Source organism: Coregonus clupeaformis, chromosome 21 (assembly GCF_020615455.1).
Source record: "Coregonus clupeaformis isolate EN_2021a chromosome 21, ASM2061545v1, whole genome shotgun sequence".
Lineage (NCBI taxonomy): Eukaryota > Metazoa > Chordata > Actinopteri > Salmoniformes > Salmonidae > Coregonus > Coregonus clupeaformis.
Window position 1 is genome coordinate 15,133,454 of NC_059212.1, and position 27,411 is coordinate 15,160,864.

The 27,411-nt window shown below is 42.8% G+C and overlaps 2 protein-coding genes across 2 annotated transcripts; one reads left to right on the forward strand and one right to left on the reverse strand.

Annotated features, from left to right (window-relative positions):
- Positions 1 to 26,116, reverse strand: LOC121534977 (receptor-interacting serine/threonine-protein kinase 2-like). The gene is made up of 11 exons (XM_041841622.2): positions 25,447 to 26,116; positions 24,860 to 25,013; positions 23,596 to 23,751; positions 21,669 to 21,826; positions 20,825 to 20,874; positions 20,311 to 20,472; positions 19,354 to 19,439; positions 18,833 to 18,940; positions 8,275 to 8,371; positions 7,572 to 7,778; positions 1 to 1,939 (listed from the first exon to the last, which is right to left on the reverse strand). The coding sequence occupies exons 1-11, from the start codon at positions 25,641 to 25,643 to the stop codon at positions 1,554 to 1,556; spliced, it is 1,761 nt and encodes a 586-aa protein (XP_041697556.2). The 5' UTR covers positions 25,644 to 26,116; the 3' UTR covers positions 1 to 1,553.
- Positions 9,247 to 9,826, forward strand: LOC121534991 (Y+L amino acid transporter 2-like). Its single transcript, XM_041841639.2, has 2 exons — positions 9,247 to 9,425; positions 9,634 to 9,826. The coding sequence occupies exons 1-2, from the start codon at positions 9,282 to 9,284 to the stop codon at positions 9,802 to 9,804; spliced, it is 315 nt and encodes a 104-aa protein (XP_041697573.1). The 5' UTR covers positions 9,247 to 9,281; the 3' UTR covers positions 9,805 to 9,826.
- Positions 26,117 to 27,411: the final 1,295 nt, after the last annotated feature.

A 27,411-nucleotide genomic window follows, 5' to 3' on the forward strand; every position in this document is an offset into this window, starting at 1 on the left:
TTCCCTCACTGTATACACCGTACCTAAATCCACTGACTACATTCTAAATAAATGGTATGGGGATTGTGAGAGAAATATTACGTATTTACCTGATTTGTTTGATATTAATACTTAACAAATAGTAAGACATTTCTATTCTACTAATGCAGTGTTTTTATGGTCTCCACTCTAGCTCCCTGCAGCTAATCTGGGCACATGGTCACTAGAGATATCTTGCGCTGACAATTGATCTACAGCATGCATTCCATAGACAAGATGTGGAGGGTGTAACCCAGATAAAGGTAGACTGGAGGAGTAGAACAAAACCCTTATTGTTTCTGCAGATAACCATAGGATGAACCCAAGGTGGCTTATGCTGGCACCCTATCGCATGGGAGGGGTGGGACCAGCCATGACTAAGCATTTTTAGTGTCAGCTATATAAGAACCAGCATTTTCTGTAAAAGTTAGGCTCTTGGCCCAACAGTCAAGAGTGTTGGGTCGACCAGTCTCATTATTGCAATAATTAAATCGATATTGAATAAAGATTATTGTTGAAGAAATGACAAAGTCTCTCTCAGTACTGAAATTTCCACGACAGGATGTACATATCATATAAATTATATGGCCTCAACAGCTTTGGCCCATCCCATGTCAATGTCAACTAAAGCTTCTATGAACAGAAAGTGCACAGTCTTTATAAGAGAAATAAAACATGTCTTGGAAAGGCAGTGGTAAAGAAATACTCAAAATACAATGATATAAGTGACATTTTTTGACAAACAAAAGGGAATGGGGGTTGATCCAGTTGAGACCTAGCAACAGTAACCTCAAACGGCAGAACTCCAGTCGAGTATCTTATCGGACCTGGAGAGCTACAGATGAGTCTAAACTGTCCACTCCAAAAAGAGTAAAACCAGAGCCATAGGTGAGTATGATGTTACAGTCTCTGGATATATTTCTCTGGATAAAACAGTGCAGAGGGGTGACAACAGAAAGACAAATAGAATAACTCAAACTCAGGCCCTGTAGCCCAATCACTCAGAACAAAGGGAATGTTTTGAAAGAACCAAATTATTTACCAGACAAAATAAATAAAATACATAAAATCCATAACATAAATTATTCAAAGCCTGGATTAAATACTAACGGATTTTGATTGTTATTCCCAACCCATCCTCTGCTTTTTAGAGAACAGGGGAATTTTTGTGAAGATGATATGGTTTTGTTTTTCAAAAAGTAGCTTTACCTTCAAGTCCTTTCGCTCAACAGTTTGATGAACAGTAGCAACATACAGTATTGCTCTGTGTGAGTGGGCAAGCAAGTAGGTACCATCATGAGCAATGTGAGACACAGCTGGGCTTTACCATTCCCCACTAAAGTCAAAGTTCACAGTCAAAACCCAGGGTCGTATTCATTAGGGCACACTGTAGCAAAGAATTGTGCAAAGGAAAACGTTCAGGTAGTCCATTGGTTTTCTTCCATTTGCTGCCTAATGAAAACGACCCAGGACTAAAAGACAGTAGGGTCTTTTTCCACCACCTACAGTAGCTCAATGAGCTAAGTCTTACAGTCCTAGTAATTCCTTGGGTTGTTGTAGGACACAGAGAGCGGGGGTGCGCTGGGGTTTGGCGCGGCCACAAGGGAGCTGACCTCTGGGGGGTATGGCTGCAGGCCCAGTTGCTTGTTGTCCTGAAGTCTGCGGACCACCACACGGCAGAAGTCCTCGCTGTGACGGTGGCAGGTGTCAAGGAGCTGGCGGACCTTGGCAGTGCGCGTGGCCCGGTTCACCACCAGCTCGTAGTCCTCGCGCATCAGGAGAGAGCACGCCAGCAGGGCGTCCAGGCTCTGGTTCAGGCAGGCCTCCGTCATCTGGGAGACAATCTCCTCGCGACGTGCCGCGATCCAGCGTGCCACGGGGCCCAGCGTGGGGCCGAGGGGGTCCGATGGCAGGTTGAATCCTGGAGAAGGTGGGGGTCAAAGTAGGTATTAGATGAGAGGTAATAGTACAGTGCCTTCAGAAAGTATTCACACCTAGACTTTTTCTACATTTTGTTGTGTTACAGCCTGAATTTAAAATTGATTACATTTAGATTTGGTGTCACAGATCTACACACAATTCCTCATAATGTCAAATTGGAATTTCGTTTTTTTACATTTTTACAAATTAATAAAAAAAATGAAAAGCTGAAATTTCTTGAGTCAATAAGTATTCAACCCCTTTGTTATGGCATGCATAAATAAGTTCTGGAGTAAACATTTGCTTAACATGTCACATAATAAGTTGCATGGACTCACTCGGTGTTCAGTAATAGTGGTTAACATGATCTGAATGACTACCCCATCTCTGTACCTCACACAGAATTATCTGTAAGGTCCCTCAGCCGAGTAGTGAATTTCAAGCACAGATTCAACCACAAAGACCAGTAAAGTTTTCCAATGCCTCTCAAAGTAGGGCATCTATTGGTAGATGGGAGAAAAAAAAAGAACAAAGTAGACATTGAATATCCCTTTGAGCAAGGTGAAGTTATTACTTACACTGTGGATGGTGTATCAATACCCTGAGTCACTACAAAGTCCTTCCTAACTCAGTTGCCAGAGAGTTAGGAAACCGCTCAGTGATTTCACCATAAGGCCAATGATGATTTGAAAACAGTTACAGTTTAATGGCTGTGATAGGAGAAAACTGAGGATGGATCAACAACATTGTAGTTACTTCACAATAATAACCAAATTGACAGAGTGAAAAGAAGGAAGCCTGTACAGAATACAAATATTCCAAAACATGCATCCTGTTTGCAACCAGGCACTAACGTAATACTGCAAAAAATGTGGCAAAGCAATTATATTTTTGTCCTGAATACAAAGTGCAATGTTTGTGGCAAATCCAATACAACACATTACTGAGTACCACTCTCCATATTTTCAAGCATAGTGGTGGCTGCATCATGTTATGTGTATGCTTGTAATCGTTAAGGACTGGGGAGTTTTTCAGGATAAAAAATAAACGGAATGGAGCAAAACACAGGCAAAATTCTAGAGGAAAACCTGGTTCAGTCTGCTTTCCACCAGACACTGGCAGATTAATTCACCTTTCAGCAGGACAACCTAAAACACAAGGCCAAATCTACATTGGAGTTGCTTACCGAGAAGACAGTGAATGTTCCTGAGTGGCAGAGTTACAGTTTTGACTTAAATCTACTAGAAAATCTATGGCAAGACCTGAAAGGGGTTGTTTAGCAATGATCAACATCCAATTTATCAGAGCTTGAAGAATAATGGGCAAATGTTGCACAATCCAGGTGTGGAAAGCTCTTAGAGACTTACCCAGAAAGACTCACAGCTGTAATCGTTGCAAAAGGTGCTGAACCCCGCCCTGTGCAACTGGGTTCTGGACTTCCTGACGGGCCGCCCCTAGGTGGCGAAGGTAGGAAACAACACCTCCGCTATGCTGATCCTCAACACAGGGGCCCCACAAGGGTGCATGCTCACTTGGCCCCTAAGACCCTCACAAACTTTTACAGATGCACCATTGAGAGCATCCTGTCGGGCTGTATCACCGGCTGGTACCACTGGGCTCTCCAGAGGGTGGTGCAGTCTGCCCAACGCATCACCGGGGGCACACTGCCTGCCCTCCAGGACACCTACAGCTCAGGAAGGCCAATGTCACAGGAAGGCCGAAAAGATAATCAAGGACATCAACCACCCGAGCCATGGCCTGTTCACCCCACTATCATCCAGAAGGCAAGGTCAATACAGATGCAACAAAGCTGGGACCGAGAGACTGAAAAACAGCTTCTATCTCAAGGCCATCAGACTGTTAAATAGCCATCACTTGCTGGCCTCCACCCAGTACCCTGTCCTGAACTTAGTCACGGTCACTAGCCGTCTACCACCCGGTTACCCAACCCTGCACCTTAGACATGGAATCACTGGCCACTTTAATAATGGAACACTGGTTACTTTAATAATGTTTACATACTGTTTTACTCATTTCACATGTATATACTGTATTCTAGTCAATTCAATTTGAAATAATAGTATATACAGTATACAGCAATAGTTGACTTAGGTAAATGTGATATTTATTTATATTACAATTTTTATATATATTACACATACATACAGTTGAAGTTGGAAGTTTACATACACCTTAGCCAAATACATTTAAACTCAGTTTTTCACGATTCCTGACATTTAATCCTAGTACAAATTCCCTGTCTTAGGTCAGTTAGGATCACCACTTTATTTTAAGAATGTGAAATGTCAGAATAATAGTAGAGAGAATAATTTATTTCAGCTTTTATTTCTTTCATCACATTCCCAGTGGGTCAGAAGTTTACATACACTCAATTAGTAGTTGGTAGCATTGCCTTTAAAATGTTTAACTTGGGTCAAATGTTTCGGGTAGCCTTCCACAAGCTTCCCACAATAAGTTGGGTGAATTTTGGCCCATTCCTCCTGACAGAGCTGGTGTAACTGAGTCAGGTTTGTAGGCCTCCTTGCTCGCACATGCTTTTTCAGTTCTGCCACACATTTTCTATAGGATTGAGGTCAGGGCTTTGTGATGGCCACTCCAATACCTTGACTTTGTTGTCCTTAAGCCATTTTGGCACAACTTTGGAAGTATGCTTGGGGTCATTGTCTATTTGGAAGACCCATTTGCGACCAAGCTTTAACTTCCTGACTGATGTCTTGAGATGTTACTTCAATATATCCACATAATTTTCCTTCCTCATGATGCCATCTATTTTGTGAAATGCACCAGTCCCTCCTGCAGCAAAGCACCCCTACAGCATGATGCTGCCACCCCCGTGCTTCACGGTTGGGATGGTGTTCTTTGGCTTGCAAGCTGCCCCCTTTTTCCTCCAAACATAACAATGGTCATTATGGCCAAACAGTTCTATTTTTGTTTCATCAGACCAGAGGACATTTCTCCAAAAAGTACAATCTTTGTCCCCATGTGCAGTTGCAAACCGTAGTCTGGCTTTTTTATGGCGGTTTTGGAGCAGTGGCTTCTTCCTTGCTGAGCGGCCTTTCAGGTTATGTCGATATAGGACTCGTTTTACTGTGGATATAGATACTTTTGTACCTGTTTCCTCTAGCATCTTCACAAGGTCCTTTGCTGTTGTTCTGGGATTGATTTGCACTTTTTGCACCAAAGTACGTTCATCTCTAGGAGACAGAACGCGTCTCCTTCCTGAGCGGTATGACGGCTGCGTGATCCCATGGTGTTTATACTTGTGTACTATTGTTTGTACAGATGAACGTGGTACCTTCAGGCGTTTGGAAATTGCTCCCAAGGATGAACCACACCTTGTGGAGGTCTACAATTCTTTTTCTGAGTTCTTGGCTGATTTCTTTTGATTTTCCCATGATGTCAAGCAAAGAGGCACTGAGTTTGAAGGTAGGCCTTGAAATACATCCACAGGTACACCTCCAATTGACTCAAATGATGTCAATTAGCCTATCAGAAGCTTCTAAAGCCATGACATCATTTTCTGGAATTTTCCAAACTATTTAAAGGCACAGTCAACTTAGTGCATGTAAACTTCTGACCCACTGGAATTGTGATACAGTGAATTATAAGTGAAATAATCTGTCTGTAAACAATTGTTGGAAAAATTACTTGTGTCATGCACAAAGTAGATGTCCTAACCGACTTGCCAAAACTATAGTTTGTTAACAAGACATTTGTGGAGTGGTTGAAAAATGAGTTTTAATGACTCCAACCTAAGTGTATGTATGTAAACTTCCGACTTAGTGATCCAATTGACATTTTAGTCATTTAGCAGACTTTCTTATCCAGAGCGACTTACAATTAGTGAGTGCATGCATTTTTCATACTGGACCCCCGTGGGACTTCAACTGTACATACAGTTCATTCGGAAAGTATTCAGACCACTTTCCTTTTTCCACATTTTGTCACGTTACAGCATTATTCTAAAATTGATTAAATACATTTTATTCCTCAACCTACACACAATACCCCATAATGACAAAGCGAAAACAGTTTTGTTTTTTTGTGCAAATGTATTTACAAAAATTATAAACAGAAACACTTTATTTACATAAGTATTCAGACCCTTTGCTATGAGACTTGAAATTGAGCTCAGGTGCATCCTGTTTCCATTGATCATCCTTGTGGTAAATTAAATTGATTGAACATTATTTGGAAAGGCACACACCTATCTATATAAGGTCCCACAGTTGACAGTGCATGTCGGAGCAAAAATCAAGCTATGAGGTCGAAGGAATTGTCTGTAGAGCTCCGAGACAGGATTGTGTTGAGGCACAGATCTGGGGAAGGGTCCCAAAAAATGTCTGCAGCATTGAAGGTCCCCAAGAACACAGTGGCTTCCATCATTCTTAAATGGAAGAAGTTTGGAACCACCAAGACTCTTCCTAGAGCTGGCTGCCCGGCCAAACTGAGCAATCGGGAGAGAAGGGCCTTGGTCAGGGAGGTGACCAAGAACCCGATGGTCACGGCAGGGACTGGGAGACTAGTCAGGATCAAGGGAAAGATGAGGTCCTTGATGAAAACCTTCTCCAGAGCACTCAGGACCTCAGACTGGGTCGAAGTTCACCTTCCAACAGGACAACGACCCTAAGCACACAGCCAAGTCAACGCAAGAGTGGCTTCGGGAGAAGTCTCTGAATGTCCTTGAGTGGCCCAGACAGAGCCCGGACTTGAACCCGATCGAACATCTCTGGAGAGACCTGAAACAGCTGTGCAGCAACGCTTCCCATCCAACCTGACAGAGCTTGAGAGGATCTGCAGAGAAGAATGGGAGAAACTCCCCAAATACAGGTGTGCACAGCTTGTAGCGTCAGAAGATTTGAGGCTGTAATCGCTGCCAAAGGTACTTCAACAAAGTACTGAGTAAAGGGTCTGAATACTTATGTAAATGTGATATTTCAGTTATTTATTTTTAATACATTTGCAAAAATTTATAAAAACCAGATTTTGCTTTGTCATTATGGGGTATTGTGTGTAGATTGATGAGGGGAAAAAACAATTTAATCCATTATAGAATAAGGCTGTAACGTAACAAAATGTGGAAAAAGTAAAGGGGTCTGAATACTTTCCGAATGCAGTGTACATTCATACTGAACAAAAATATAAACGCAACATGCAACAATTTCAAAGATTTTACTGAGTTACACTTCATAGAAGGAAATCAGTCAATTTAAATAAATTCATTAGGCCCTATTCTATGGATTTCACATGACTGGGCAGGGGTGCAGCCATGGGTGGGCCTGGGAGGGCATAGGCCCACCCAATGGGCAGCCAGGGCCAATCACTGGGGAGCCAGGCCCAGCCAATCAGAATTCGTTTTTCTCCACAAAAGGCCTTTATTACAGACAGAAATACTCCTCAGCATTTCTAAAAACATGTTTTCACTTTGTCATTATGGGGTATTGTGTGTAGATGGGTGAGAAAAAAATATATTTAATCCATTTTGAATTCAGGCTGTAACACAACAAAATGGTGTATAACTCAAGGGGTATGAATACTTTCTGAAGGCACTGTAGGTAGTGAGACTAGGAGGGTGTAATGTTAGTTTTGATTTGGTTGTGAACTTCTATTACCTGGTTGTGGTTGGTATGGCTGTGGCTTCAGGGTGAGGTTGTCCAGGTGCGTCACACACTCCGTCTCAGGCAGGCCCGGTTTGAGGGGAATATTGAGGTTTTCCAGGGGCCTGGCACTGTGGGGGTAGTCATTGAAGTTGTTGCCCTCTAGGGTCTGCTCTCTGAGGGGCCCCAGGGTGTGGGACATGAATGACATGGGGGATACTTCTAGGAGGGATGAGAAGGGGAGACGAGGAGAGATGGGTGTCAATCAGAGGAGGCTCCTCCAGGGAAGAAGAGGAGGATATTTCTCCTCATTAACTTACATTTTACATTTTAGTCATTTATTAAACGCTCTTATCCAGAGCGACTTACAGTTAGTGAGTGCATACATTCTTTTATTTTTCATACTGGCCCCCCGTGGGAATCGAACTGGCCACCCTGCCGGCCATTCCCTCCCCTACCCTGGACCAATTGTGCGCCGCCCCATGGGTCTCCCGGTCGCGGCCGGCTACGCCTGGATTCGAACCAGGATCTCTAGTGGCACAGCTAGCACTGCGATGCAGTGCCTTAGACTACTGCGCCACTCGGATGTATCTATTCAGTCTTTTCAAAAGAGAAGAGTATACAACATATATAACGCAGCAACAGACTAGTACTCAGGAAACTCTTCAGCTGTCAATTGCAGCTGTCAATCACAGTCCAGGAAAGGAGGTAGGCTTACCTTTAGAAGGCGGGGCATTGGTGCTAGTGAGGGAGCTCGGTCGGGAGATGTCAGTGTCCTGGGAGGAGCAAGACCCAGAGCCAGAGCTGGAGTTTCCCTAAGGCAGTGAGAGAAGGACTGTATGACAATATGAAAATCTGGATACCGCTCAAACCTACTACAGTATATAACACATTGCCGTTGTTAGAATCTTAATATCACAAACAGAACTGGAGTTATAACCAGTTTTAGGAGGGCATGTCGTTTTTCAAATTGATTTTCCCCTGTTGACCCTCCTTCTCCCGACAGTAGGGCCTGCACCGCTCCTTCTCCCGACAATGGAAGGTGCCATGCCCAGTTGATAATCATCCCAATAAATGCTTTGAAACGGAACCTAAACTGTACCGAAACAAATTTCACACATACACTGAGTGCACAAAACATTAGGAACACCTTTCTAATATTGAGTTGTTCCCCCTTTTGCCCTCAGAACAGCCTCAATTCGTTGTGGCATTGACTCTACAAGGTGTCGAAAGTGTTCCATAGGGATAATGGCCCCTCTCTCTCCATCTTTCTCTCCGTCCCCCCTCTCTCTCTCTCAATTCCTCTCTCTGTACCCCTCTCTCTCCATTCCTTTCTCTGTTCCCCCTCCCTCTCCATCCCTCTCTCTGTCCCCTCTCTCTCCATCTTTCTCTCTGTCCCCCCTCTCTATCCATCCCTCTCTCTGTCCCCCATCTCCCTCTCTCTCCGTCTCCTCTCTCTCTCCATGATCCAGGCGGAGCACTACACACCTGTGCCCGCCCTAATATTCAACGTGAGTGACATCACATCTTAGAGCATAATGCTCTCTTTTGATATCTACTGTATAGTATATCTCTTAGGTCACAGGTGCGTGCCATGGCCCACCTAAAGCAACCCAAAAGGAATCTATGATCTATCTTTAGAAAAACACTGGTCTATGGGGCATTCAGATCAGACACACAGTAGAACGTCACTGATCCCTGGGTTGTGTGTTCTTGCAGGGGTTGATGGGCTTGATCTTCCTGTGTGTGGAGGACGTGTTCCAGCTCATCAACTACTTCAGCTTCAGCTACTGGCTCTACGTGGGCCTGTCTGTGGCCGGCCTCATCTATCTGCGCTTCACTCAGCCAGACAGACACAGACCCGTTAAGGTAACGTTAGAAAGATTGGTGTCTGAGTTTGAGTCTGTGTGTTTGATTGACTTGTCTCTCTCTCTTTTTATTTCTGTCTCACTCTCTCACACACATACAGATGAGAGAGGGATGCCAATGGATGAGTAAACTTGCATCTGCATAGTTGTGTATCATCACCATAGTTTGACCTGCTGTATCCTGGCTAACCATTGGCTCCTCTCCACAGCTCTCCCTGTTCTTTCCCTTCGTTTACTGCCTGTGCAGTCTGTTCCTGGTCATCGTCCCTCTATACGGAGACGCCCTGTCTGGAGTGCCTGTCTACTACGTGGCCATATACCTGCCTGAAGACAGGAGGCCCAAGTTTATAGGCAGACTAAATGGTAAGGATCAGAGCTAGAGACACACAGACACAGGGCTGGTTTCCCGGAGCCATTTTAAGACTACTTCTGGACATGAAAGCATGCTAAATGGAAATGTTTTTTTGAAAGTGCTTTTTAGTCCAGGAGTTTGTCAAACCGTCCCCCATTTTTGCAGAACATTACTGTAACATATTCATATACATTATAGCTAGAAAGTAACTGTCTTGGAAGTTTTGTGATTTTCAATTCTAATTCTGCCATTTAATGTATGAAGAAATAGGATTTCAATTTGTGTGTAGCAGACTGGCATGTCCACACATTTTCATGTGTTGAGGATTCATATGTTTAAGAATGAAAAGTTGAAAGTGTGACCGAAAAATCTAAAGATGTGGTATCTTTTTAGAAGCATGTTAGTAAAAGGTGCTAAGGTGGAAGTCTGTAGGAACGCCTGAGTTTATTGGGTGGTTGATAAACAAAGAGTGCCACTGTAGGCAAGAGACAGTTAGATATACACTGAGTGTACAAAACATTAGGAACATCTTCCTAATATTGAGTTGCACCCCCTTTTCCCCTCAGAACAGTCTCAATTCGCCGGGGCATGGACTCTACAAGGTGTTGAAAGCGACCCACAGGGATGCTGGCCCATGTTGACTCAAATGCTCAGTGTTGTGTCAAGTTGGCTGGATGTGCTTTGGATGGTGGACTATTCTTGATACACACAGAAAACTGTTGAGTGTGAAAAACCCAGCAGCATTGCAGTTCTTGACACACTCAAACCAGTGCGTCTGGCACCTACTGCCATATCCCGTTCAAAGGCACTTAAATCGTTTGCCTTGCCCATTCACCCTCTGAATGGCACACATACACAATCCATGTCTCAATTGTCTCAAGGCTTGAATATCCTTCTTTGTCCTGTCTCCACCCATTCACCTACACTGATTATAGTAGATTTAACAAGTGACATCAATAACGAATCATAGCTTTCACCTGGATTCACCTCATCAGTCTATGTCATGGAAAGAGCAGGTGTTCCTAATGCTTTGTATGGGTGGTTGAAATTAATATTTGATTAGACACATTTTATTTGACATTGTTTCAATGTTGATAGTAAAATGGTTTGAATCAATGCCATTGTTTCAACGTCATGCCATCAACCTAAATAAAGAGGTATATTGAAATAAAATGAGAAGCCAGAGTCCAACAACTCCTGCCTGAACAGTGACTCCTACTGGTATATGAGGGGTAATGCACTTCAGTTAGAACGGGTCTACCATCCAGGAGTCTACCATCCAGATGCCTACCTCTATAAAAACCTGCTTAGCTGTGTATGTTTCAGCCTTAGCTATCATGTCAACACACTTAGACATTGATCAGCTTCCATACTAATTTGCATAGACTACCTAAATAAATGTTGAATAGTTGAAAGTAACAAACTTTTCTTACACAAGCTGTATGTGAAAGTAAATTCAGAGTGAGGTTGGGTTTATGTAGGCTACATTGTCATCTGATTTCCCCAACAAAGGACACCATCATTTATACTGTCGTTCATCCATGGTTGATTGGATCTTTGGAAGTAGTTACCATTAGCCCTATAAATAGGATGCCAAATTCATGATATTAATAATACACTTTCACCTTTGGATATTGTCTTGTGTATGAAGGAGGTTGGTCGATTTCAAATGTAATCTAAAAGTACATTTTGTTACATTACAGCCTCATTCTAAAATTGATTAAATTGTTTTACAAATGTCTAAAAGAAACTCCAAGCGGGCAGTCATGTGCCTTTTACTGAGGAGTGGCTTCAGTCTGGCGACTCTACCATAAATGCCTGATTGGTGGGATCTCCAGAGATGGTTGTCCTTCTGGAAAGTTCTCCCATCTCCACAGAGGAACTCTGGAGCTCTGTCAGAGTGACCATCGGGTTCTTGGTCACCTCCCTGACCAAGGCCCTTCTCCCGCAATTGCTCAGTTTGGCCGGGCGGCCAGCTCTAGGAAGAGTCTTGTCTTGGAGACATTCAATGCTGCAGACATTTTTTGGTACCATTCCACAGATCTGTGCCTCGACACAATCCTGTCTCGGCGCTCTTCGGACAATTCCTTCAACCTCACGGATTGGTTTTTGCTCTGACATGCACTGTCAACTGTGGGACCTTATATAGACAGGTGTGTGCCTTTCCAAATCATGTCCAATCACTAATATATAAAAAGACAATAACCAAAGGTAAAAGTGTATTATTAATATCATGAATTTTGGCATCCTATTTATAGAGCTAATGGTAACTACTTATACAATTCCAAAGATCCAATCAACCATGGATGAATGATAGTATACCTAGCTACACGTTGAAATTATGGTGTCCTTTGTTGGGGAAATCAGATGTCAATGTAGCCTACATAAACCCAACCTCACTCAGAATTGACTTTCACATACAGCTTGTGTAAGAAAAGTTTGTTACTTTCAACTATTCAACGTTTATTTAGGTAGTCTATGCAAATGAGTACGGAAGCTGATCAATCTCTGAATGTGTTGACATGATAACTCAGCTGAAACGAACACAGCTTGTTTCGAAAGCTAAGCAGGGTACATAGAGGTAGGCATCTGGATGGGAGACTTGTTCTCACTGAAGTGCATTACCCCTCATATACCAGTAGGAGTCACTGTTCAGGCTGGACTGTGGCTTCACATTTTACTTTAATATACCTCTTTATTTAGGTTGATGGCATGACGTTGAAACAATGACTGATTCAAACATACAATTTTACTATGAACATTTAAACAAGGTCAAATAACATGTCTAATCATTTATGAAATGTAACATAATTTCAACCACCCAACATACACTGCTCAAAAAAATAAAGGGAACACTAAAATAACACATCCTAGATCTGAATGAATGAAATAATCTTATTAAATACTTTTTTCTTTACATAGTTGAATGTGCTGACAACAAAATCACACAAAAATGATCAATGGAAATCAAATGTATCAACCCATGGAGGTCTGGATTTGGAGTCACACTCAAAATTAAAGTGGAAAACCACACTACAGGCTGATCCAACTTTGATGTAGTGTCCTTAAAACAAGTCAAAATGAGGCTCAGTAGTGTGTGTGGCCTCCACATGCCTGTATGACCTCCCTACAACGCCTGGGCATGCTCTTGATGAGGTGGCGGATGGTCTCCTGAGGGATCTCCTCCCAGACCTGGACTAAAGCATCCGCCAACTCCTGGACAGTCTGTGGTGCAACGTGGCGTTGGTGGATGGAGCGAGACATGATGTCCCAGATGTGTTCAATTGGATTCAGGACTGGGGAACGGGCGGGCCAGTCCATAGCATCAATGCCTTCCTCTTGCAGGAACTGCTGACACACTCCAGCCACATGAGGTCTAGCATTGTCTTGCATTAGGAGGAACCCAGGGCCAACCGCACCAGCATATGGTCTCACAAAGGGTCTGAGGATCTCATCTCGGTACCTAATGGCAGTCAGGCTACCTCTGGCGAGCACATGGAGGGCTATGCGGCCCCCCAAAGAAATGCCACCCCACACCATGACTGACCCACCGCCAAACCGGTCATGCTGGAGGACGTTGCAGGCAGCAGAACGTTCTCCACGGCGTCTCCAGACTCTGTCACATGTGCTCAGTGTGAACCTGCTTTCATCTGTGAAGAGCACAGGGCGCCAGTGGCGAATTTGCCAATCTTGTTGTTCTCTGGCAAATGCCAAACGTCCTGCACGGTGTTGGGCTATAAGCACAACCCCCACCTGTGGACGTCGGGCCCTCATACCACCCTCATGGAGTCTGTTTCTGACCGTTTGAGCAGACACATGCACATTTGTGGCCTGCTGGAGGTCATTTTGCAGGGCTCTGGCAGTGCTCCTCCTGCTCCTCCTTGCACAAAGGCGGAGGTAGCGGTCCTGCTGCTGGGTTGTTGCCCTCCCACGGCCTCCTCCACGTCTCCTGATGTACTGGCCTCTCTCCTGGTAGCGCCTCCATGCTCTGGACACTACGCTGACAGACACAGCAAACCTTCTTGACACAGCTCGCATTGATGTGCCATCCTGGATGAGCTGCACTACCTGAGCCACTTGTGTGGGTTGTAGACTCCGTCTCATGCTACCACTAGAGTGAAAGCACCGCCAGCATTCAAAAGTGACCAAAACTTCAGCCAGGAAGCATAGGAACTGAGAAGTGGTCTGTGGTCACCACCTGCAGAACCACTCCTTTATTTGGGGTGTCTTGCTAATTGCCTATAATTTCCACCTGTTGTCTATTCCAATTTGCACAACAGCATGTGAAATGTATTGTCAATCAGTGTTGCTTCCTAAGTGGACAGTTTGATTTCACAGAAGTGTGATTGACTTGGAGTTACATTGTTTTGTTTAAGTGTTCCCTTTATTTTTTTGAGCAGTGTATATTGAATATAGGATGAAAAAAAAAAGATCTACGCAATTTCAAAGTATACATAGTTCTGATGATTAGGTAGCAATTAGATTGACTTATCCTGACTAACAGGTTGTTACATCAATGTATTTAAGTTTAACCCTCATTTCAATGTTTACAACGCTGGTTGAAATGTGAGGAAAACAGTACTGGTTGATGACTTTGTTCAAATCCAATGTATTTTCCACATTGATTCGACATCACAATACATTGCCAAATTACATTAAACAACATTGATTCAACCAGTGTGTGCCCAGTGGGGAGATTGTTAGCTAGCTCTGGTCCAGGGCGTTGAGCAAGCCTCGACGTTGAGCCAACACTGGGACGTTCAAAGTTTCCCCATATTAGCCGCTCCTCCGTAGCTAGCCTATCTAGCTAGCATATAATTATGTAATTCAGTGAAGTAATGATAGGCCTACTAATATCTTAAACATATTATAATGCACGTCATATCATGATGCCCAGCACTTCAAAACAAGCCTCCTCCATGTCCACCCCTCTCTCGCGCCCTCTCCCCACCCTGCAAAATTTCAGTCGCATCTCGCGCCATACACTCGCTGTCCATCAAGCATGTGAACAACTCGCTTGCCCGGTCCATAGAATGCTGCTCTATCTGCACTGATTGGAGTAATTTAATGAGCTAAATGTAAAACCGATGTCGATTTCAGAAGTAAAAAAACTAACAGTAAGGAACAATATAAAACCGGTACCTTTTTTCCAGGTTCGATCCGGTTCGGAACAATGGAATGGAACAAAAAAAGTGGTTCGGTTCAGACCTAAAAGATTGGAAACTCATTTCAGTTCCAACCCCTGATACGCACACACACAAAGAAACCTGAGTCCTATACATAAGAGGCTAAAAATAACAGATCTTTATTACTGGTTAGACACTATACTGAGTTCCACATTGTTGATATTGTCATATTGACCTACAAACAACTATTACAGATTTGTGGTTAGTTTATCACTGAAACCACTTCCACAACATTGTTGATATTTGTCTTTCCTCGCAATGTTTTAGGGGTGAAAAGTTCAGCGTGCTTGGCCCAGAGGATCACTTTAAGAGCGAACTGAAAGAACACCAAGTCCTGCCAAGTCCTACAGATGGGTACTGAAGCCTTTAGCCTACAGTGAATGCAGGGGTTAAAGGCCAAGAAAATCCCATGACTGAAACTTCAGTCGATCTCAGATCGATTGTCTGGGACCAAGTTAACTTCCCCTTTCATGTAAGAAAGTCATGACCATCATGCTTTTAGGGAAATAAGATAATTTTGTACATGTTTTAAACTGTGAGTTTGACCAATTTCAGTCCCCTTGCTTAGGGTGTCCGGGGTCCTCCCAGGGATCATTTTTATGTAGAAGGACTGAGAAGCTCAGTTCTGGTGACTTTTTAAAAGGACATTCTACTCCAAAATTAATGAAAATAAAATGATGCTGCCTCCAGAAATGGGCCCAATAACATATTGGTAAAAATAATATATATTTTAACATATTGGACCACGCATATAGCCTATGCATGGTCTATATTATCAGATGTGCTATTAGCAATAAGCACTATCACATATAGCCCAACTGATGAAGCATAGTAGCTAATAAAATGTACTAGTGATGCGCAGGGTGACTCATAACCCACAGTCCCCGCGGTTATATCCGGGCTACACTAAGGTTTTCCTTTCATTATTTTAGGCTATCTGGCATTAGTGCGTCAGCCTAAGCTTTAGGGCCTAACTGTACGAGCGCCAAATAGCCTACACCCCAAGTGGTAAAAAATGATTATATCAGTGCCGGCTATGTTATGTGTAATGACTGAGGCGATATACAAAATCGACAGTCACATGATGGGGACTTCAAATAGGCCTATGGCACGTCAAGGGAACTGTAGCCTACTGTTCAGATGGGTTAAATGTAAACTGAAATCTGGACACTAACTTTAGGCTCTAGGTCTATTACCTTAATATTAACTCCAGCAGAATGAAGTATTTCTTGCAGTAAAATGATATACCAAATGTAGGCAAACATTTTACTCGGGAACAGGAGTGGAGAAATATTATTGATTTATTTCAGCATTTCGCGAGAGAATGCGAATGAGCAGTTAGACAGCACCTCTACAGATGGTAGGTCTATATTTATCAGCATCATCAAAGCAGATAGTATTTCAACCACATAAAATATGCATCCAAGCCAAACTGAAATCTTAGAAACATGTTGGGTTGTTTTCACAGCTGGTCAAACTGATGTCAGTTGGACATTTTAAACAGAAAATCGTTCCTGGTCCCTAAACGTCTTTGTTCCAGGAAAGAAGCAGAGATGAGAGAGAAAACGTTACCGATGTCAACTCGATTGAAGCTTTCATTCTATCGATTTATGACATTATTCTGGTGAGCAGCAGTTTATTTAGTCTTCTAGGGTAACATGTAATGACAGAAGATAAGCTGCATATATCTAATTATAGACAAGTTGACTAACAAATAGCCTACTAAAATTTTTGAAATTATTAGAAGAAGCATATACATCTAAATAAGGCAAAACAAGTCCTGCACCCCCTGTCAAAAAAATCGTTCCTACAGCGCATTTCTATACTAGCGGGTTAGGTTCGGGTGCAGGCCTCAGATTTTCACTTTTTCACACATAGGCCTAGTCGGGCGGTTGTGGATGGGTTATTAGCAATTGCGGGCGGGTGCCCGTGAACACTACAATGACCCGCGCACCACAAATGTACATAGGCTGAAGCATGGGGTTTGTCCATCTGCATTTACCCCATTGGACACAACATCCTGATTGTAATTATTATTTATTATTATTTTATTATAAATATGAATAAATAATTATTAATTATTATTCACTCGAAAAATGATATATATTTTTCTATTACAAAGTATGTCATTAGCATTTTAAGAGCTCTGTTGTGCAGCTGCGCCTAAAGGAATCTACAGAGAATACATAGACGGTGCCGAAGGAGCATTGCGCAGTGTTGCAATATCGTTTTTCGTCACAAAAGAGGCGACTCCTTGTAATACGCTCTGGCATTCGACGCAGTTTTCTTCTACCTGGAGATTGAGACCAGACGTATCATTCCTTCCGCTGCCGTGTTGTTGCTTATTTCCTTGATCTGATCTATAGGCTATATTGGCTATTCATCAAAGTAGCCTATTTTACATTGATAACCAAACATAATCTCAGCGACTGTTCAAACAATAAATCAAACATTGTAGACTTATAGAATCCCCCCCAAATGTATTTTGTTTAGAAGTGATAACGTTATTCTACGCTAAAACAGACAGCCATGTGCTTTTTTTCTCTCTATGACAAAAAATGATGACATACTATTTTTAGCTGATATGGGAGTGAATACATTGAAGCAGCATATCAAATTAAGATAATGTTGTAGGTTACTCTGGCAAGTATAATAACATTTTTCAGGGCATATTATTTAATTATAAATCTGATTATTTCACATGGAGATGTAGGAAGCTAAAAGGCTAGCTAGATTACAGTGTTTAGCCAACTTGCTAGCAAGGGTAGACAAGACAAGAGACTCTTCTTTTGCTTTCACCACAAATGAGAAGACGAACCCAAGAATCCACCCAAAAAGGTATTTTGTTTAGAAGTAATAACTAGCTATAGTGAAATAGTAGTAATTACAGGCCATTGTGAAATAGTAGAACCTGCTGTAGCCAACTAGCTAGCCATGTGACTTTTTCTCTGAGACCAAAACATGACGTTCTATTTTTAGCTGAAATGGGAATCAATACACAAGCAGCATATCAAACTGGGATAATGTTTTAGGTTACACCTGCAAGTACAAGAACATTTGCCAGGGCATATTTTTTAAAATTATAAATCTGATTATTTCACATGGAGATGTGGGAAGCTAAAAAGGCTAGCTAGCCAGGCTGCCAGCTAGCTACTACTAGCAAGGGAAGAGGACTCTTCCTTGTTGTTTACTAAATGAAAATACCAAAATTAAAATACTTTGCCATCACCCCCTTGTGAATGGGACTGGTGAGGATATCATGTTACCAAAAAGGTGTCCGCTACTCCACAAATTCCCACTCCACTCACGTGCACGCACATAGATCAACGGAGCGGAGCTTGTAGTAACCTTAAACCATGCTGGAAACTCCGGTTGTAAAACTGCATTTGTAAAACAATGACACACGCAATTGAAGAACAGAGAAATAAACGTGCTAGCAATGGAAAACTGGGATCCCCCAGAAAACTGCTTTCAAAAATGTTTTCCCGCGATTGCATTAGGAATTGTAGTGCATTGACTGCTTTCAGAATACGCTTCCCTCCTATGGCTCTCGCAACTTGAATGCGCCTCGAGAGGAATATTTATCTCGCATAAAACACACAACCTCAAGCCGACTATTCTACTATGGGGTTGTCCGATGTTGGAGTGTCAGCAACAATCATACATGTCAGTTCAGTGCACACTGAGTAACAGAGAAAACCACATATTTGAGAATACATTTGTATTCTGTCTGCATTAAGCTGTGTCATCTCCAAATCTACACCGATCTTGAAAACGACCTCTCCAGAATCTATATGACGGAAATGCATTGCAGTGACAGAGAACTTTATCCCCTGTGAATGGTGCTGTTCTAGAGGTCATTATACTCACTTGCCAGGGACTGGGGTTGTCCTTCAGAATGTTTAAAGACTTCTCCTCCTCCCTTCTCTTCTCACACGCCATGGGTGTGGCAGAGTAACAGCCTGCCCTCCTCATCAGCTAGAGAGAGAGGGGACGAGAAAGAGAGAGAAGATGATACATGCTGCTACAAACAGATGCAAATCACTGTGTGCATTTCCTTCCACCTCTAATGTTGAAGAATAAAGTAAAAGCAAGGGGTGCCGGATTATTTCTACCAAAATGTCAAGTCATCAATTTGTCTCTCTGTCCGTCATTTGTCGAGTCATCCATTTCAAGCCATATCACGAATCACGACGCTCCAAACCCTGGTCAGGTCTGATGTCATCAAATTTGTGCAACGAAAACCTTTTGCAATAGACACATACAGTGTTACTTGAGTCATACTGAATGACTTGGAACTCTGTATTGGCAAACGTATTTGCATGGTCAAACATTTCCTGCCAAACGTTTTCCTTGTGACCTGTGTACTGTACAGTCTCGCACTGACTGACCTTTGACTTCTTGACCTCCAGCACGGCCTCCAGGATGTCAATTTCATCAAACCTCCTCAGTATTGGCTCCAGCTCTTTCACACACACTGCACAAGACAGAGAGCGGCGGTTATGGCTCTATAGCTTTTAGGGCCAAATGTATACTTGCAACACCTGCATAGATAATACATTGATGTCAATGGAATAACTATTCGAAACACTGCGTTAGACATGTTGATCAAGGGAGGTTTCAGCTCCAAGTAACAAGGTAAGGTGAGAGGGGCAGGTCCAGAATCAGCCAGAACCTTAACTAACCATTTGGGGTAGGAAAGCACCAAACTGATCTGAGATCTGTGTCTAGGGGCAACTTCATCCCACGTTAAGGTAATAAGTTGAGGTCAAAAGTTGGAGGTCATGGCTCTTACAAAGGAGTTGAGGTCAAAGGTTAGAGCTTGCTAGCTAATATGATTTGAATGATGCAGCAACACCCGATCAGCAGCATCAGCTTTTTGGCCTGCCCCGGTTCCTAGAGTGAAGTGGACTGTGGTGTGAGGGGATGCAGAGGCTCGCCTCATAGGAGGCTTTTCCAGACTACTGCCGAGGTGTGGTGGTCTTACTGCTGCTTTTAGTCGCCGAAGCATCACCCAGGTCGGTGCTACACTTCTGGTAGCGGACGATCCAGCCTACCTATGAAGGAGGAGCTGTGAACGTCGAAGACGACGAGGTGCCCGATGAAGAGCTCCGGGGCCCATCTGTCAGATGTTCTCTACCTCCCTGCCTGGCTGCACCATCAATGCTCTCTTCGCTCAAGATACTACTTTTCCGAACTGCCTAGCATCTGAAGTTGTGGAAGACCATCGCCCAAGAACTCCCTTTTTTGTTTTAAGCGACTGAGATTCTACTTGTGATGAAAAGCGCTATATAAAATAAATATATTATTATTATTATTATTATTATTATTATTATTATGTCCCTTACTGAGAAAGGAGGGCCGTTCGTCGGGGTTGGTGGTCCAGCCGCAGGTCATGAGGTTGATGAGTGTCTCCCTGCTGGGGATGTCCCCTGGCAGACTGTCCAGGCCCGTGTCGGGACGTGTCCCACGCAGTACGCTGAACATGATCTGCATGGGGTTGGTTGCCTCTGTACAGACAACAGAAATACAAATGCTCACTCAGTGTTTTAGTTCTGAATGAAGACTTAATATCACTTGAGGCTGGAAATCCCACCAACTATATTTGGTCTTTGTTTTTCCTCTCTTCGAGCATGCAGAAGACCAGAAATGTTAGTTTAGTATACATCACTGACTACAAACACAGTGAGGTCATGTGGCTAATCTACATTATGGAAGCATATAGCTGACAAAATCAATTTTAATGAAGCTATATGCTTCCACAACAGTGAGATCATTAACATCCATAACTCTTATACAGTACTAATGTTTGCAAATGCAATGCTTTCTAACAGTAAAGAAAGCATCTACACAATGAATTACCTTCAAATGGTATCCTCCTGGACAGCACCTCCCACATAATGATAGAGTAACTAAAACAGGAACATCAAGAAAAGCACATACGTTAGATGAGTTGGCATTTCCCTTGAAGGGAGGAAGTCTTATAATACTAAGCCTATGTCATGAATTTCATTTCCTCAGTCTTACACCAACACATTTTCCAGTGACAAAATGACTGTTCATGTCCCAAAAGCCCCAGTGAATGTAAATCAGAGGTTAGGGGAAGTTGAAGGGCTAGTATCATATCTCTTTTCTACATTTCCTTTTTCACATTTTCGATGTAACAAAGAGTTCATTTAATGGGGTGTTCATCTAGAAAAGGGCAAGCTCCCTACAGACAATTACTAGCTGGCTGACACACTTCTCCTCCTCTCCCTTTAAAAATATATGCTGGGAATGTTCTAGTTGTGTGTTGTAAAGTGGTGGATCACCACAGAAAGACTGCTCAACTCCCAGAGAAGCATCTTTTCTATTCAAATTTCATCCACATTTCAAATTGAGTTTCAACATAGGCTTTGGTCAAGGGAGTTATTGTCAGTCAATATTACTGCCTAAAAAATCCATTGAGTAGATCTGGGCAGGCTTTTAAAATTACAAGCTGACTCATGAAGGCACCTTCAAGATAATGGTCTGAACAAAAGTTAATATTCTTCCTAGGTAGCCTGAATGTCATATCACTTCGTGCTTTAGCCTAGCGCTCGGTTTTTCATTGTCATGCCGTACACATGACAGAGATGCTCGCTAAAGCACAAACAGATCTGGCAAGGTGACTAGGTCCTATAACTCAAACGCTGGTTCTGGTTGGCTGTTTAGCCTTCAGGCTCACCTGTAGATGTCGTGTTTGATGACTGCACCCCGGCTCTTGGAGGGTTCATACTCCTCGGGGGGCATGTAGATGATGGTGCCCCCCATCTCAGGTGGCTTGGATCCCGATCCTTTACTGATCGACAGCTGGCGCCACTTAGACAGGCCAAAGTCTGCTATCTGTACAGACATTTACATTACATTTTAGTCATTAAGCAGACGCTATTATCCAGAGCGACTTACAGTTAGTGCATTCATCTTAAGATAGCTAGGTGAGACAACCCCATATCACAGTCGTAGCTCTAGGTAAATGTTTCCTCAATAAAGAAGTTATCAACAAAGTCAGTGCTGGTAGGAAAAGACAAGTGTAAGCGTTTCTTTTTTATGGGGGGAATAAGACAGATTTCTTATTTAAAGATGATCTTTGAAGAGGTAGGGTTTCAGACGTTTTCAGAAGCTGGGCATGGACTCTGCTGTCATAGCATCAGGGGGAAACTGGTTACACCATTGGGGTGCCAGGACAGAGAAGAGCTTGGACTGGGCTGAGCGGGAGCTGCCCTCCCGTAGGGGTGGTGGGCCAAGAGACCAGGGGTGGCAGAACGGAGTACTCGGTGTAGACAACAGACAGAGAGCTGGGTTGTGTTCAGAAGGGCACACCATTACAAACCGTTTTGCAGTGAAAAGTGAAAATCCGTGTTCTTATGGGACATGTAGTCCAGGTAGTACCTACTTATGGGACATGTAGTCCAGGTAGTACCTACTCGTTTTGCACAACCCTGGACTTTCAAGGAGACACTGAGAATCAGACTGACCAAATATGTAGGCCAGGGGTCTCCAACCTTTTCTAGCATGAGAGCTACTTTCAAATTATAAAACATGTCGCGAGCTACTCTTGATATTTCGCTTTTCACTCTCAAAATTACAATTATTCATAGAGAAACAATGAAATGTAATATTCTGAGCCCATGTCATGCTTAAATCACATCAGAATACCATTTTTGAGGGCTGGAAGAATAACTAACACATTTAGATTGGAGTGTAATACCCCTTTAATTGCGCATTTTGCGAGAGAGGAATGTGCTGGTCTAGCGATGTTTTTTCTGCTGCATATGTCGCGACAGAGTTTGCAAACAAAAGCCCACCTGATTGATACAAATAAGCATGATATAATTCTGGCAGGTAAGCCTACTTTGCGGTTAACATTTAATTGAGGAGGGAAAGTCTTTCTGTCTACCCAGAAGACAGTTATCATTATCACTAACTGGCTACACAAAGTGAATGATAGACAAACGCGCGCACAACACAGACTTACAGGGGCAATATTGCTAGAAATGAATTGTCAGATATTGTGTTACGTTTGACCTTATAAGCCAATTGTGGCTAACTAGGGGTGCAACAATGTCAATGTGGATTTGATTGAATAGTAGCCGCGAGCTTGCGGTGTCTGATACTTGTGAGATTAATACGACAGTTACGGTGGAACATGTGAAAAATATATTCACTTTCAGAATTGCTTGGCAAGCTACTCATAAGTGGGATGCGAACTACTGGTAGCTCACGATCGACCTGTTGGAGACCCCTGGCCTAGGCTATTTCTCAGTAACATTGGAAAGTGGAGTTTAAACACAACCAAATTAAATCTGGGCCAAGTTAAAAGACGTTAAAAGCCACATTTTCATACTAGTTGCCTAATAGGGATAGATTCAAATCAAATGTGGTTCATGCAGGAGGGTTGCTTTGGATAATGGAGTGCTGATTCATATTCTAACCCTCTCTCCTGACCACTTTTTCAGTGGGCCCAAACAGTTTAATTGGAACCGTGAAGACTAAACTGTCATACTAAATATAATATAAATGTAACATATTGCCTTTGCAAACAGGGATTCAGAGGACTTCATAATGTGAGTCCAAGCTTAGTGCGACTGAGGTTGACACACGCACGGACACACCTTGACATGAAACTCTCCGTCCAGCAGAATGTTCTGTGTCTTGAGGTCGTGGTGCAGGAGGGGTGGGGTCATGTTGTGTAGGAAGTTGACCCCCAGAGCTATCTCGTACAGGACACGCAGCCTCAACGACCAGGCCAGCAGTGGGTAAAGGTTATTCTACAGAGTGTGGGAGGAGAGAAGGGGAAAGTGTGAAAAAGATATCGTGTATACAGAGCGGAGAGTGGATCAAACGGGGAGGAAGAGAAAGTGAAGCAGTATTGTGGCGATTTCCCAGATGTGTTGTGTTCCGAAACCTACAGCCAACATTTCAACCCTGGATCGTTGGTTTCATCATCTAGCTACTAATACGCCTGCCCTGTCTTGTTATGGATAATATGGTGTCTTATCAACTGGTGCGTGAGAGAGACAATGTCAGTGCTATCGGTGTCTTGCCTGGCTACACAGAGTCCTTGCTCCGGACAAACGCTACGCCACGCCCACAGACATCAGTTTCTTCTCGCGTGTCACACAGTGCGACCAAAACAAAGATCTACACACATGCAAGAGGAATTTCTCACACAATATTCAATATTATTAAGCAATAAGGTACGAGGGGGTGTGTTAAATGGCCAATATACCACGGCTAAGGGCTGTTCTTATGCACCACAACGCAGAGTGCCTGGATACAGCCCTTAGCCCTTGGCCATATACCACAAACCCCTGAGGTGCCTTATTGCTATTATAAACTGGTTACCAATGTAATTAGAGCAGTAAAAATTAATGTTTTGTCATACCCGTGGTTTACGGTCTGATATACCACGGCTGTCAGCCAATCAGCATTCAGGGCTCGAACCACCCAGTTTATAATATACAATACTGGCAGGTTTTTGGAGTTATTATTCTGTATTGAGAACAAAGAAAGTATCGTCAAGTAAAGGTTAGTCAAAAATATCCTGATTACGGCTAGACAGCTGGCTATGCACGACCTCAGATGAGCTTTAGCGCTGCTGCTGAGGTTCGTGTTTACATGGCTAGCATTGTACCAACATTGCAGCACTTGCATTTCCTGTCATAGTAACAGCATAGCAGTAATCTGATACCAAAGCCTGAATTGTCAGTGGCTGCTTCTTCATTGAAAATAGTGTGGAACTCAGACTATAACTGTTTGAAACAGTTGGAGAAAAAATGTAACCCCCTAGACTGATATGGCAAGAGTCTTGTGACTCAGTCCCGACTCCCTTGTTTATACATGTACACTGTTCTTACTAAGTGTATGTAGGCCTACCTCGTGAAGCAGCTGATCCAGAGAGCCATTGCTCATGTACTCGGTGACGATGCAGAAGAACTCGGCCTCATTACACATGCCAAAGATCTGGATGATGTAGTTGAACCTGGCCTTGTGGAGCACCTCCGCCTCCTTCAGCAGGCAATTCCTCTCCCTGCGAACACAGTCATGATTAGATAACCTTTTGACATTACTGTCATGGTGTCACAAGGATTGATATTCATATTGCTTCCTCATGTGTATAGAGAAAGCACATTTGAGTGATAGAAAATACATTTATTTCACTGTCTCCCATTCATAGGGGCACATAGCCAATAGGCTTGTAATATCTAGCCTACTTCACCTCTAGCATGCATGAGAATAAATTAAGGTTTCTACCACTGTTGCTGTTACTGATTGTTGACATAGTGTCATTGTCAGTCCTACATTTAGACAGCAGCAGCATTCTGTAAGGAAATCACAGGGGCCTCTGGATACATGAGATCAAAATCAAAATCTAATTTGAGTAGGCAATGACTGATTCTAGTCAGATGAGATCTAATGGCAAAGTCCTACTTAATCTGGTAGAATGATTTTAACAAAAATACCTTTCGCCAACAGGAGAATCTAATTTCAGGCACTTGATGGCAACGGTCGTCTGCCAATCGGAATGCTGTGCCATGAACACGGTTCCGAACCCACCTTTGCTCAGGTAATGCAAGTTCGTCAGCTTTTGATAGGGGATCACCGGTAGAGTGTTCGTGAGACAACAAAGGTTCACACAGCCCATGTGTTGCTGCTCCATAATTATTGTGAGCCTACAAAAAGGTGCTCTTTAAAAGGCTTGTTCTCTGCCTAAAAGAGAAAGCAGAATTGGGAGTTCCTGTTCCCGACGCAACGAAAAACCCCTTAGTGGAGTGACAGAGCAGAGCATCGATTAATTCATTATCCATTCAGAGTTAGCTACAATAGTTATCTCACTTTATGACATTTGACTCGCAGGCTTTATGAAATGCGCTCGCACTGCCAGTGTTCGTGAATGTAGACGTCGAAAAATTACAGTGACTTGAATTGTCGATAGAAAATGTACAGGCTGTTTACCTCTGTCAATGTGTCAAACTCTCTAGCGAGTAACGTACAACAACCTCTCCACACCAAAACAACCCCCGACTGATGCCGCGTTCACAAGCTGGTCGGAACTAGGAAACTCGGACTTTTTTGACATGCTAACTGGTTTTAGTTATACACGTGCCGGCCTTAAAGTCGGAGTTTCCTTGCTCCGACTAGGATCTAAACGCGGTATGAATCATACTTGCTTGCGAGCTATCTAGCTAAAGACGCCGTCACGGCCAACGATTTACTACTGTATATATAATGGCTTGCTGATGCAATGTGTTGGCCATTGAGAGCCACCGGTCGGCCATAATTGGTACTCCCCAGTATGAGCAGTCCTCCAATGGAATTCTACAGTATTTCAATTAAATGTTTCAAGGACAAAATTACATGTATTTAAGTATGTTTATGTTGTAGTGGGGACAGTAACATTAGTCATCTAAAAAAATAAATATTTTTTTATGTTTAGCTCACATAATATAATTTAAAAGTATGCATTAAGGTGTCTGTAATAGACTAAATGTGGCAAAAACGAGTGCCAAGATGGAGGCACTGCGGCTTCAACACAGCACCCTGTAATAGTCATCTAGTGTAAATATAAATTATTGGTCACGGCATTGGGGCATGTTCTTCTTGACCCTGCAGAATAAGTCCTACATGAGTTAATATGGTTGCAAAATACATATGGAGGTGAATGTATACTGTTTATGGGTAGGCGGCCTATTGATTTCCGACACTTGTTCTGTTCTTATCTAATGCCTTGGTTGTATAATTATCAAGTGAAAATATGCCGCAGTATATATCTTTCTCTAACTGTTTTACATCAATCTATTTTCTACAAAGCCAAGTCCTGTAGTACTGAACTCAGGTTCATACCTCCCTGCAAAAAGCAATGCAAATAAACTTGATCGATCTTTTAAAACGCTTATGTTCTAATGTCATCGAGTCACACCCACAACACAAAACCTTCAAGTGACATGAATCGAAAAATGAAGGAAAAAAATGTGTTCTTCAATTATTTCTTCTGACTTCATCAGCCAAACGATCATCCTCTCCTGAGTGCAGAAGCCAAAAGGTACGAGTAGGCAAATATAAATAACGTAACTTCCCCTGCTTAACCACAAGGTGGTGCTGTAGACACACGTTCTTACAGTTAACTCTAGGCTGAACTGTTGGGTACCATGTTAGATATTGAGTAGAAATTTATTTAAGTTTGAGTTTACATCCCAATATTACACTTTATATAATCTCTCGTGGACAGACTAAACATAACTGGTATGGTAGATCTGTCGGCATGCTTTGGGATGTGTGAGATAACGAAAAGTATTTGTTCCTGGTCTGGGTTTTCATCACTTGTTATTAGGATGTATCAGGATTGGGGCAAAGGCGGTGGTTAAACTGCTTCGCTTTGATGAATGATAAACACTGGTGAAAATATCGGAAGGAGGAGGGGGCTTTGG